The 13,250-nt window shown below is 45.7% G+C and overlaps 2 protein-coding genes across 2 annotated transcripts; both read left to right on the top strand.

Moving 5' to 3' along the window:
- Window positions 1-1,045: 1,045 nt before the first annotated feature.
- On the top strand, window positions 1,046-2,287 carry LOC102093213 (olfactory receptor 51G2-like). Its single transcript, XM_005507386.2, has one exon. The coding sequence runs from the start codon at window positions 1,178-1,180 to the stop codon at window positions 2,150-2,152; it is 975 nt and encodes a 324-aa protein (XP_005507443.2). The 5' UTR covers window positions 1,046-1,177; the 3' UTR covers window positions 2,153-2,287.
- Window positions 2,288-4,031: 1,744 nt separating this feature from the next.
- LOC102093394 (olfactory receptor 51E2) lies at window positions 4,032-9,913 on the top strand. Its single transcript, XM_005507387.3, has 2 exons — window positions 4,032-4,425; window positions 7,623-9,913. Exon 2 carries the CDS (start codon window positions 7,671-7,673, stop codon window positions 8,625-8,627), a length of 957 nt encoding a protein of 318 aa, XP_005507444.1. The 5' UTR covers window positions 4,032-4,425; window positions 7,623-7,670; the 3' UTR covers window positions 8,628-9,913.
- Window positions 9,914-13,250: the final 3,337 nt, after the last annotated feature.

Below are 13,250 nucleotides of genomic sequence, written 5' to 3'. Positions count from 1 at the left end.
CATTTGTCAATTTATCCAGTCTAAACCTCCCTGTTGTGTCTCATCTTCCCACCACGCATTACTGTGAAGAATCTCGATCTTCTTGATAGCATCCCTGTAGGTAGGAGAAGGCTGCTGTTGGTCCCTGCAAAGCCTTCTGCAGGCGGAACAAGCCTTGGTCTCTTATCCTGGGGCATTGCTCCTACCCCCATCCATCTCAGTGGCTGAACTGACGTCTGCTAGATTTCTATAAAAGCCTCACTCACCTCGTCCTCTTGATCCCTGTGTAAAATCTCCACTGGATCCCCTGTGCCCCTTCCCTCTGATTTGGCCCCGGAGACTTTCCATGGACACCTCCCAGCACTTCTGAACTTGTAGCTTCTTGTGCTTGGGCTTGTGTTTGCGTGTTGTTAAGAAAAGTTGCGGGCACCACATGAGCAGGGTCTTTCTCATTTATTTCCCTTCACATGGTAGCAAGGTAAATTATGAAATGAGCAACAACATGAACGTGAGAGTCACTAAGAATCCACCTCACCCTGGTGGCCATCTCCTGAGCTGAAAGCAGTGGCCTCTGAGTGCCTGATTTGCTGTTGTATTTTGTCCCTTGTTTCCAATATTGATTTCTTAACTGAGAAATCAGAGCTAAACTCTCACTATTTTCATGTGGTTCGGTCTCCAGCTAGCATCAAAAAGAAAGCAGCTGCTTAGCAGCTTAGTATGGGTTGTGATGATGCTAGAAAAAGCACTTGCTCACTTAACAGAGCATCTCAACCTGTGCAATTTGGGGACAACAGTAACACAGTGCTCACCAGGAGGGTTTTCACTTTTGTTTTGAGATTTTTTTAATTTTTTTTTTCTTCTTTTTGTTGCTCTTGTTTCGTTTTTTTTTTTTGTTTGTTTGTTTGTTTGGTGTGTGTGTTTTAAGAAAAAAATATCCACCCTTTTCCTTCATTTTGTAGTTTAATGGATAACCAAGAGTGTATTCATATGTGACACTGTGGTGACTAAAACAGTGTCCTGAACATCGTGGGGACATCTGCATACGTTGAAGGGGAGGTGGAGCTGCATACGTTGAAGGGGAGGTGGAGGGATATGGTGGTTGTCATTACCCAGTTCTGTATTCAGTGGAGAGCCCGACTATGTGGAGTTTCTGTTGTTGGTTTGTTTTAGGTAGAGGTCATGTGAGAGCTGAGCTGGGATGGAGCATGACTCACATACCACGTGGGAAATGAATGGCTCCTTCTTTCAGCCTTCGGCTTTCCTCATGATGGGCATCCCAGGCCTGGAAGCCCTTCACCACTGGATCTCCATCCCTTTCTGTGCACTCTACCTTATTGCTCTCTTGGGAAACTGCATGATCCTATTCATCATAAAGAAGACCCAAAGTCTTCATGAACCAATGTACTACTTCCTTGCCATGCTGGCAGTCACTGACCTGGGCTTGGTTCTATGCACACTTCCCACTACTCTGGGCATTTTTTGGTTTAATATGCGAAGGATTGGGTTTGATGCTTGCCTGACTCAGATGTACTTCATCCACATCCTGTCCTTCATTGAATCCTCTGTGCTCCTGGCAATGGCAATTGACCGCTTCATTGCCATCTCCCATCCGCTGAGACACTCATCCATACTGACCAAGACAACAGTCATAAAAATAGGTCTGGCAATCATAGTGAGAGGCATGGTGTCCCTCCTTCCCATACCCTTCTTGCTCAAGAGACTAACCTATTGCAGGAAGACTGAGCTTTCTCATTCTTTTTGCTTCCATCCTGATATCATGAACCTAGCATGTGCAGATATAAAAGTCAATGTCTTCTACGGTATGATTATTCTCTTATCAACAGTGGGGATGGACTTCATCTTTATCGTGCTGTCCTACATCCTGATCATTAAAACTGTTATCAGCCTTGCAACCAAGGAGGAGTGTCTCAAGGCTTTGAATACGTGCGTCTCCCACATCTGTGCTGTTCTAGTGTTCTTCATCCCAATGATCGGACTATCCATGACGCATCGCTTTGGAAAGAACCTTCCACCTCTGGTTAACACTTTGGTGGCCTACACCTACCTGATAATTCCCCCTGCTCTCAACCCCATTATCTACAGCATAAAATCCAGCCATATCCGTGAGGCTTTGCTCAGGGCACTGTGGAGGAAGTGTGAATCCAACCGGTAGATTCTTCCACTGGTTCTGCCAAAAAGTGCTAGTGCACTGGTTTCTTGGCCAGAGCTAGTGGACTGTTTTCTCGGTGCTCCGTCCATGGGGGTCCCTGTAAAATGAAAGATCTGCAGATCCACTCAGACACTGTCCCTCAACGCAGAGCTGTGATCTTCCTAGCGTGACATTTTCCTGCCTTCCAGCAGCCTGTGAACATCACAAGCATTAAGCCAATGATATACACAGATGGAAACCCCAATTAGAGGGAGACAATTACAGAAAAATGGGCTGCATGTCTTTGTCTTTCCCAGTCACACAATGGGGTGGGTCAAGGAACCTCTGCAACACATTAATGCAAACTCTAATAACCAGTTAATAGTGTGTAAGAGTCACTCAGGCTCCTTTGCATGGGGTCATCATTCCCTCACCATGTGTTACAGCCTCGTTAACCAGGCAGCAAGATCAACAGGCCATGGCTTGGGCCAAGAGCTTGTAACCGCTCTGAATATCCCAGTCATGAGTTGTTCAACTGCAAATGTCCCACAAGATGGAGCTCAGTTCCACAGGCTGGGTGCAGAGCATGTTCTGCAGATCAGGTCCTGTTAAGTGGGCTCACAGCAATCTCAGTCTTCCTAAAAAAATGGCTCATCTCTCATCTTCATCTTCATCTTCATCTTCATCTTCATCATCTTCATCTGTGTTTCTGAAGTGCCAAACACTTGTACAGCTATGCAAAAAATGCTGCTTTTGCATCTCTTTTTGATGTCGCTGAACCTCACCATCTTGCCAGGTGTAATGTTCCAGCCATTGTTTTGCATTGAATGTAATGTATGTGTGCAATATTTTCAATAAAAGACATCTATTAGCTGTAAATGGTTGAAAGATTCAATGAAGCCATTAATGCAGAGATATTAGCTTGGAGTTGCTTAAAATCTTCAGGATTTGCTGTAGACGAGCATAGGACTGTATGAATTATCTATGGATCAGGATGGTGCTTGGGGGTCTGGTGTAGCTGACTCTCTTGCCGAAACAAAAAGGGGTTTCAAAAATAAAATAGGAATGGCTAAACTTCCTGACAGTATGGACCACATACTACAATCTTCCAGTGGACATCTGCCAGGTACCGTGTCCCTCAGAGGGGTGGGAGGACATCTCCAGGGGTAGTCCATGGATGGGACAGTGTCCCCCAGCATCTCATTGCTCTGTTGTAGGATGGGGCTCAGCCAGGCCTGTAGAAACGCTTCACAATCCTCCTGGTCTGGCTTCCTCCCACAGGCATGATACAATGACCCAAAATCTTTCATGCGTCCAAATTACAGAGCTGTATTTTTGCTGATGTTAACCTGAATTTTGGCCAGCCTGGACCATGTTGGCGGACAGGAAGAAATGGCTGGTGTTCACCTCGGAAGGGTGGAGCAGCAGAGGGAATAGGGACAGGACTGCACACCAGAACTGGCCTGTTCCTGCCCACTGCTAAGCACTTCACACTTAGTCTAACCCAGGATTTGTGTCTTTTCCTGTTCTGCTCTACTTATAACCTAGAATATAGGTTACATATACCTACATATATTCTACATATACCTAGAATAAAGAGAGAAAAGAATAACGAGGGAAAACCTCCATTAAAAAACGGAAAGGGGAAGGGAAAGGGGAGCATTCCCAGGCCACCACTTGTGTTGTGCTCGTTATTTTGCTGAGGATCCCAGTGGGACCTTGCATAGGGTGAAACAGCGTTTGGCAAACCACCCCCAGAGCCTTTGCCCCAGCCTTGTCACAGCATGTCCCAGGGTTCCCGTTCGCATTGAGATAGCACCGAGTGGGAGAACCCTTGGCTCAAAATATCCAGGGTCCACCCTGGCACTGGTAGTCGGCTATTAGAGGAAAGATTAACATAAGGGAACAAACTCAACTTTCAGCAGAAAAGCTTAGAAAAGAGCTTTGCCGGAGAGCCGCTTGGCTCACAGGCTCCTGGCGCAGCACTGCTCCTATTTTGGAAACTTCCAGAGTTTCTCGTCTGTGCGTACTGGCTGCAGCCATTCTCTGGAGCAGCAGAAGCCCCAGGAGCCCGTGCCACAGCAAGTAGATGTTTGAGCGGGACAGCCAGGGAGGAAACGTGTGGGAGGTTCATCAGCACATCCATTAGCACAGCTGGAGCTGCGGCTTGCAGAGCGTTGGGTGCGTCTCCATCCCCCTGTTTCAGCAGAGATTCATCTGCTGTCCCGTTTGCTTCCCAGCCTGTGTGACCAGAGGGTGCCGAGAACACACTCAAGATGTGGGAACCTCTATACAAGGTACTGTCTTCTAGGAACGTATGTTCAAACTCTTTGCGGCTGCCTCTGTGAAGGGGAAACTTAATAGCAGTTTAACATCTGTGCGAGAGAAAAAAAGAGATAGATGAACCACTTTAAGCTGCTGATTCCTGTTCTGTGGTGCCCTGAGCTCCCCACTTGGTACTGTGGGATCACTTGCAGTACTTGCCTATGGATTTATTTCCTATGAGGCACAGGAAAAGCAGTGTGAGGTATATCAGGGGCATCTCTTGAGGAGAGAAGGAGGACAGAAGGATGGGAATGGGAGGGGAAGTGGGGAACGGGAGAGGGACAGAACAAGAGAGGGAGAGAAGGGAAAGAGGAAAGGGAAGGAGAGAAGGGGGAGGAGGAGAACGAGAAGGAGGAGGAGGAGGAGGAGGAGGAGAAGGAGGAGGAGAAGGAGAAGGAGAAGGAGAAGGAGAAGGAGAAGGAGGAGGAGGAGGAGGAGAAGGAGAAGGAGAAGGGAGAAGGAAGGCCATTCCTGCCACCTCCATTTGAATGTCTCTGGAGGGGAAGAATGGTTTAACAGTGTGGATGGTGGTGGGATGAGGCTCCAGCCATGTGCTGCTCACTTTGGTACAGGCTTGTGTGACTTGTGTGAGTCCAAATGCAGCAAGTGCCTGTCCAGGGCAACTGACTTAGCCAGGACCTGGGCATGTTTATAAAATAGCAGCAGAGCTACGTACAGGTTTTCTGATTACAAGCGATGAACAGACAGCTGGGGCAAAACAATAACAAACACACCAAGAAAACCCCCAAACCAACAAACTCAAAAAACCCCAAACCAAACACACTCAAAAAACCCAAAACCCACAACAAAAAAAGAACACCCCCCCCCCCGCCCCAAACAACCAAAAAAAGACAACAAACCCACAACCACACCACAAACAAAAACCTCACAGCAATGTATTTGTTCAAACCATCAACTAAGATGAAGTTTTAATTGTGTTTTTAAAAATGCTTTGAACTTGAGTGATGCCTTGTGGTTTTAATTTTGCTATTCTCTTTTCCCTCTGAAGTGATAGTTTGGCTTCATGTGTACTTTTTCTGATGAGATGATATGGAAAAATAGCTGCGCATTCATAATGTCTTAAAGGGCTTTTGAGGAGGTGTGTGTATAACTATATATATATTCCCCTCTCACTGCCACATCACGGCGGGGAAGCAGAAAGATGGATTCAGATGGTGAAGATTGTCCCATTGCCTGTTCCATCCTGGGAAGTTGGTCTCAGACCAATTTCAGCTCCATGGGACAAGTCTGGTCAATGTTTATGAGATCAGCTGCTCCTGGTCCTCTGGCTTGGCTGGTTTTACCGTCTGGATGTGCCGACCTCTTGTTAAACACAGTTACTGGGGCTCGCTGGTGGGATGATCACCACAGTAAAATAAATCTGCATTTACTGTTGTTTTTAAAGACACGGATCCAGTTTTCATCTCTACAGAAAGCAAACCCTTTCAGTACCTGGTCTTCATCCCACCACCAATCCAACATCATTTGTCACTTCTGAAAACACTGATGCATTTATTGATGCCAGAGAACTGCAGATGAACCAAAACACCCAGGGTTTATTTACATTGTGTGTCTATCTCTCACAGTCACATTCTCCCAAAAGAGATGAATAGGATGGCAGATATTTACAATGAGACTCACACGGTAATTACGCTTCAGAGGCTGGCAGGTGAGGTGGCTCAGTCAGATGCTTGTTGGCAGTTACCGAAGCACTTTGCTCATTCAGCCTGTGTCTTAATGTCAGTGTTTTGCTGAAAATTTCATTACTAGATGAGCTTTCAGGCAGTTTGACAGTAAAAGCCCACCTACGCTGTTTGCAAATTTCGTATAAAAAGCTGGAGTACGGGTATTATTTGTTATAGGTTCAGGATGGAAAAACCCCACATCATGGAAATAAATCACGATAGCTATTTTAGGATAAGGGCTTCACCACAGACGGGCAGTAAAAAAAACCCAACATCTTCACAACCAAATGTTACTTTTAAAAGAGCTGTATTAACAGCCTCCAGAGCTTGCCATAAAAACATTTTGCATCCTTGTTTTACATGGATAGAACATGAAAGAAATAATCAGAAAGCTCAGTAACGTTGCAGAGAGTGATGTGCTTGACCTCATGCTGTCCATGCAGGGTGGTGGGTTTATTCCAGTGCTGGTCACTGGCTTTCTCCTTATCCAAGAGGATGCAGGGATGAAACCCCAGGCTATCCAGGGGTTGAGCTGAGCCCCCCTTTTCTCTTTGGGGGTCAGACAGGGTCTGCACGCCCATCCCAAGCCCCCCTGCACCAGGCTAGGCTCTTACACACCCATTGCATGAGCCTTTGATGCTCCATCCCAACACCTTTTAAACCCCAATATGAGAATAGAAAGGTGCCAAAAACAAAAGCTTTTGCTTGTATTCCCGACCATTCTCCTTGGATCACAGCCCTCCTGGAAAGTTTACAGAATAAAGTGAACAAATATTCTGATATTTCCATATGTGTTTTCAGGCCAAAAGGATGAAAATCCAATTATCTGTGTGCAAAGAAATAAATGTGCACGTCTTACTGTGCACATCTGCAGTACTTGGGAAATGGGAAGCAGCACAACAAGTTTCGCTGAGTACATTTCCGACAGGACAGCACAGCACAGGCAGAAAAACTCAAGCAGAACTGAAGTTTAATAGGAAGCATGATAAATATGTTTAGTTTCTTTGTGGTGTGTTTTTTCTTTCCTCATTTTTTTGTTTGGTTGGTTGGGTTTTGTGTGTGTGTGTGTGTGTGGTTTTGTGTGGGTTTTTTGGTCTGTTTTTGTTTTTGGGTTTTTGTGTGCATTTTGGTTTTGTTTTGGCGTTTTTGTTTGTTGGTTGGTTTTGATTTTTTTTTTTGTTAATTTTGCCTCTAAAAATAAAAGAAAACAAGTTCAGCCATTGGGTTTATCATTTGAAATGTTGATTTTTACAAAGTTTGACATTTAAGAGAATTCTAGTAATTCCTATTCAAATTCGAATGCCACCATTTTGTGGCTATATATGTTGTTGCATACATCCATAATGGGCTAAAGAAATAAGAGAGGAGCTCCCTGTACCCGCATGGCAACCATAAGGTTCCCTGGAATTTCACAGGCACGGCCCCATGGGACTCGCAGTCGTGGGAAAGGGTTTATAAAGCCGCTGTTTCTCTTTCCCTCGCAGCAGAGGATGTGCCACGGGGTAGCATGACCACTCACCACCCCGCGGGCCATGCCCTTCCCCAACAGCTCTGACCTCAGCCCGTCCTCCTTCATCCTGGCCAGCATCCCGGGGCAGGAGGTTGCCCATTTCTGGATGGCGATCCTGCTGTGCTCCATGTACATCCTGGCGGTCACAGGCAACTGCGCGGTGCTGTTCATTGTGAAGACGGAGCCCAGCCTGCACACTCCCATGTACTTCTTTCTCTGCATGCTGGCGGCCATCGACCTGGCCTTGTCCACGTCCACGGTGCCACGGGTTCTCTCCTTCTACTGGTTCAACACCAGGGAGATCAGCTTTGCCGCCTGCCTCATCCAGATGTTCCTCATCCACACCCTCTCGGCCATTGAGTCCACAGTCCTGCTGGCCATGGCTGTGGACCGCTACATGGCCATCTGCCACCCATTGAGATACACTGCCACCCTCACCAACGCCACGACAGCAAAAATAGGGCTGGTAGCCATGGCCAGGGGAGTCGTTTTCTTCCTGCCTTTGCCTTTGCTCCTCCTGCCCCTTCCCTTCTGCGGCTCCCGGGCGCTGTCACACTCCTTCTGCCTGCACCAGGACGTGATGAACCTGGCCTGTGCCAACACCACCCCCAGCGTGGTGTACGGCCTCACCGCCATCCTGCTGGTCATGGGGGTGGACGCCATCCTCATCTGCCTCTCCTACATCCTGATCCTCAAGTCCGTCTTGCGTCTGGCGTCGTGGAAGGAGAGGCTCAAGGTGTTCAGCACCTGTGTTGCCCACATCTGCGTGGTCCTGGCCTTCTACGTGCCCCTGATTGGGCTGTCCGTGGTGCACAGGTTTGGGAAGGACTTGGCTCCTCTGGTCCATATCATCATGGGCAATGTCTACATCCTGGTGCCTGCTGTGCTCAACCCCATCATCTACGGGGTGAGGACCAAACAGATACAGAGGCGGATCCTGAGTTTAATTCACATACACAGTGACAGAACTGCCCAGTGACCTGTGCTTGTCCACTGTGTCCTGTATTGTCACACCAACTCATCTTGTTTTACACTCGGAGTCTTTGGGCAGGACTGTCCTCTGTATGGCACAAGGCAGATGGTAGGAGACCCTGAGGATGCTACCACAAGGGAAGAAGTAAATGACAGTTGTGAACTCCTTCCGAGAGTGTTTACCTTCAGCAAACTTGGAGTGAATCTACTATAATGATGCAAATCCAACCCTGACACAACAGACAGCATAATGGAAGGAAAAGTGGCTCAGCAAATAGTCTTGACATTGCACCTCTTTGTTTCCATCTCATTCATAACAATGGCAGAGATTAGTGAACACTGCAGTGGTTTTTTTTAATTATTTAGTTAATTCGTAGTTTCCGCTTGTGCCAGATTCACTTTCCAAATACATTTTAGCAAATTTTTTGTCAGAAACTTTGGCTGTAACAACAATCTCTAAGTAAAGTAATTACAGCAAGTGACATTGTAGATGCAGAAATGCACTTCAGAATAAGACAACCTCTGTGGGCTTGTTCTGACCTATTGGGTGTTCAGTCGAGACAGCTCAGCCTCCTTGTAGCAAACGCTCTGGAAAATCTTCAGACTTTTTTTGGCAAAAATTGTGAAAATAATTTTAGATAATAATTATGTTCAATAAAATGACAGCCTCTCAAGAGAGAAAATAAACAATTATAAACGTTATACTTCCAAGCTGAAGGAAGTGGTATTTCCATGTCGAAGGGGTTTCGCACCTTTGACTTCACACATGCTTGGAGCTCAAGATCTTCAGTTTTCAAGCTTTTTTTTTAATGCTTCCTAGGTATTTCCCGTAAAACAGAGTACCTGGCAGCCTTTTCTGCCTTGATTCTCACTACTCTTCTACCAGTGGGACACTACTACAAAACTCTTATTATGATGGAAAACAACAAGCTGTTAGGCCAATGAAGAAGGTCTGAAAGCAAAGTGCACTTGCACCATCACAGAATGGATGAGGTTGGAGGCATCTCTGAAGGTCATCTTGTCCAACCATCCAGCTCGAGCAGGGCCAGCTAGAGCCAGTTGCCTAGGACGGTGTCTAGACAGCTTTTCAATATCTCAAAGGATGGAGGCATCACTTCATATTTTGGAAAAAGGTTAAAGATGCTGGAAAAGGATGTTGTACAATAGGGTTTTATAATGAAACATACAGATCTGAAGAGTGTTCACATCTAGTTTTTCCCTTAATCCATTAAAAAACTTTATATTCTTTGCCTTTTTTAAAAATAAATCTGTTTCTTTATAAGTAGAAAGAAACAAGCAGTCTTTCATTTTTACTCTCAGTTTAAACTCTTGCCCTGTTGTTGGTTGTCATGTATTGTGGTCTTCATCCTTGAGGTGGCTGCATTGCCACGCGCTGGGACGTGTTTGCTGTTCCCACTGCAGTTCCCTGGGATCCCTCCAGTGGGAGGTGCCGATGTGAGATCTCTAATTTGAACACGTGTGCTTTCACTACACAAGGGAGTAGCAGAAGGTAAATCACTCGTTGTCGAGGTTTGATTGCGGGGTGACAATAAACCATGGGAGATGTATTGTTAACCCCCTCTCTTCCCCCTTTCTGCTTTAGCCCACACTCTCCCCTCTTCCCCCTAAGCACAGGTGACTGGGAGGAAAAGAAGGACCAAGAGAAGAGAGTTGGAAAAATTAAAAACGTTTTACTAATGCTGCTAATAAAAATAGAGAAAATAATACAAAATATACAAAACCAATCTTGAAAGTCCCGGCAACTGCAGAGCTGGCACCTGAGGTCCTGGATTGGACTCTGCAGCCAACCGGAGCTGGATTCAGACTGTCACTGGCCTCAGTTCGCAGGGACAACTCGCCAGATCCTCTCCTAATGTCGGCCATAAGGAAAAGGGACAAGATCCTCGTGATCTCCCACTTTTATATGAAGTATCACATGAATGTGATGGAATACTTCAGTTGGTCAGTTTTTGGTCTCCTGTTTCTCGCTGCCCCTCTCATGGGATGTACATCCATCCTTATCAGTGACCTCGCATTCCATTGCTATGTCTACCAAAACATGTATCTGGTTTTCAGGAAAATGCAGCTAATAAGAAGGCTTTAGCTGACAGTTAAATTCACTAAAAGAGAAACTTGCTTTTAACAAAACCAGGACACTAGTGCACAAAACCTTGCACATAGGACCCTTCATGGGTGACTAGAGCAGCAGCAGGTACTACTAAGAAGACTGTTCTACACTCCATCAGGAGGCACAGGTGCTCTTGAACACTGATGTCTCCATCGGTAGATGATTGTCACAGCATCAAGGGGTACTTCATATTGGAAGCAACTTCAGGACATCTCTAATCCAACCTGCTGCTCAAAGCAGGGGCAGCTCTAGGACCAGACAAGGTTACTCAGGGCTTTATCCAATTCAGTGTTGAAAGCTTCCAAGGATGGATGTTGCACAACCTCTTTGGGTCTCTATTACAGTGCTTTATTGTCCTTATTGTGAAAAGGTTTTTCTTTATATCCAGTCTGAACCTCTCTTGTTTCAATTTATGCTTGTTTTCTCATATTCTCCTGACATGCCCTACTGAGAGGTGCTTGGCTCCCTCTTCTTGACAACCTCCTCGTGGGCAGAGGAATGTTACTCTTTTGCTGTTGAGTCTTCCTGAAACTGTTAATTTTCCAGACAGAACAAGCCCATTTTCCTAACCATCTCTTCATTGACCATGGCTCCAGCCCCAGCCACCCCAGGAGCCAACAGCTGGACTTGCCCCACTTTGTTATAGAATCATAGAATGTCCTGAGTTGGAAGGGACCCACAAGGATCATCAAATCCAACTCCTGCCCCCACTTAGGACAACCCCAAAATTCGGACCATATATCTGAGGGCATTGTCCAAACACTTCTTGAACACTGTTGTTGATGCCTTTGTTGCAGTATCTAGACATGGCTTGGAAAGTGCTGAAGGGACACTTGGATAATCCTTTGGGATCATGGCAGATCACTCTTTGGGAAGGTCAACCCAGAGCCCCAAAAAAATAAATACAGGTAGGAACTGCTAGAGAAGGAGGAAAGAGAAAAATAAATAAAATGTAAAGCATGTAAATCTGCTCTGATTCACACCCTGCAAGTGGAAGTATACTTGGTGGTCCAAGATTTGTAGGGAGGAGTTACATCTAGTGTTAGACCAGTGTGCTCAGGGTTTTATCCAGTTGGGTCCCCAAAACCTTCAAGGATGGAGGAAGTACAATCCATCTGGGCAACCTTCCTTTGCTTGACATGGGTGGCCTCTGTACGTGCTGGTGTAATACAAGTTTAGGTGTGACAAAATTAATTATTTGGGGAAAAGAGTGGAAAGCAGGCAATGAACAATGAGTTCCACCAGGGAGGATAGAAGACAGGTCACTCAGAGGATCTTGTGTCTTGTCCACAACTCCTAAGTGTGCTGAAAGAAGATTCCTACCAAGATGTGTTGCCTTGCATCAGTGCCTTCTAGTGACAGCAAATACACTGGAGCCTGGCACAGTTTCCTCCAAGTGTCAGCTAAACTGAGAATAAAACGGGTGCCCTTTCTGTGGTCTGTGCTTGTACAGCTTCAGTCTCACTGAAACACATCTCGTTGTAACCTTTACTGCTTTTCAGCACATGTCACTTCAAAATAAATACTTTCATTTAAGTGAGTTACAAGTAGTTGCCATCTGGGACTTAAAGGCAATTTTGTCCCCTGTCATTTTTCTTATATTCTGTTTTATTAGAGCTCAGAATTATACAAAAGTTTTCACAAAAATGAAAACAATCTGTACCTGTCTAACGTGATTTGGGAAGTGTGAATGAATTTTTCAGAGGTGTGCTATGGATCTAAACACTTTTTCAGGTGGCCGTGGCATTGAGAAATGGCTCCTGCTCATTCTCCATATGTTCCTTATTATTTTTTTCCTTTTGTGCTAGGAGAAAAATTAGTAAAGAAAAATGAACGAACCATCCTGAAAATGCTGTATTATATTTCCTTATCATCTGTTTCTCAGAAAGACAGTTAATAAAGCCTCAGAGCAGAGAGGTGTGATGGATTTTTCCTGGGTACAAATGAAAACTGTGTGGGATTCTCACTTTCCATCTTGTTTTCCAAACTTTAGTCATGGAACATTGCTTTCCTGGGGAAGAGATGGAATGTGCCTTCTTCCTCTATGTGTACCTTTGCTGATGACTATGACAACTGCTTTCCAGCTGAGATGTCCATTGATGAGACCACACATCACCTCTACCCTGCAGCAGAAGGAAAAACCTCAACCAGACCATGAGGAGTCTGAAGCCACATGTCCTCCATGAGGAGGGCCAAGGGCCAGAGGTGGGGATGGACTGACCTAACCGGGGCCAGCTGGCTCTGGTAAGGTGAGGAAAGAGCCTGGTTCACTTGCAAAAGGAACTGAAAAGGGGGACAAGGAGAGGGAGGTAGGGGAGAGCAGAATGGGAATGTGGTTTGCACAGTGGTGGGGAGCAGCCAGGGAGTCACAGGAGGTGACAACGGAGGCAATGAGGGGTCACATGGGAGGATCTCCAAGTATCCTTCTTCTCTTCTTCTCTTCTCTTCTCTTCTCTTCTCTTCTCTTCTCTTCTCTTCTCTTCTCTTCTCTTCTCTTCTCTT

Source organism: Columba livia, chromosome 1 (assembly GCF_036013475.1).
Source record: "Columba livia isolate bColLiv1 breed racing homer chromosome 1, bColLiv1.pat.W.v2, whole genome shotgun sequence".
NCBI classification, from domain to species: Eukaryota; Metazoa; Chordata; class Aves; order Columbiformes; family Columbidae; genus Columba; species Columba livia.
Note: the sequence above shows the minus strand (reverse complement) of the source record. Positions and strands in the feature narration are given on the sequence as shown.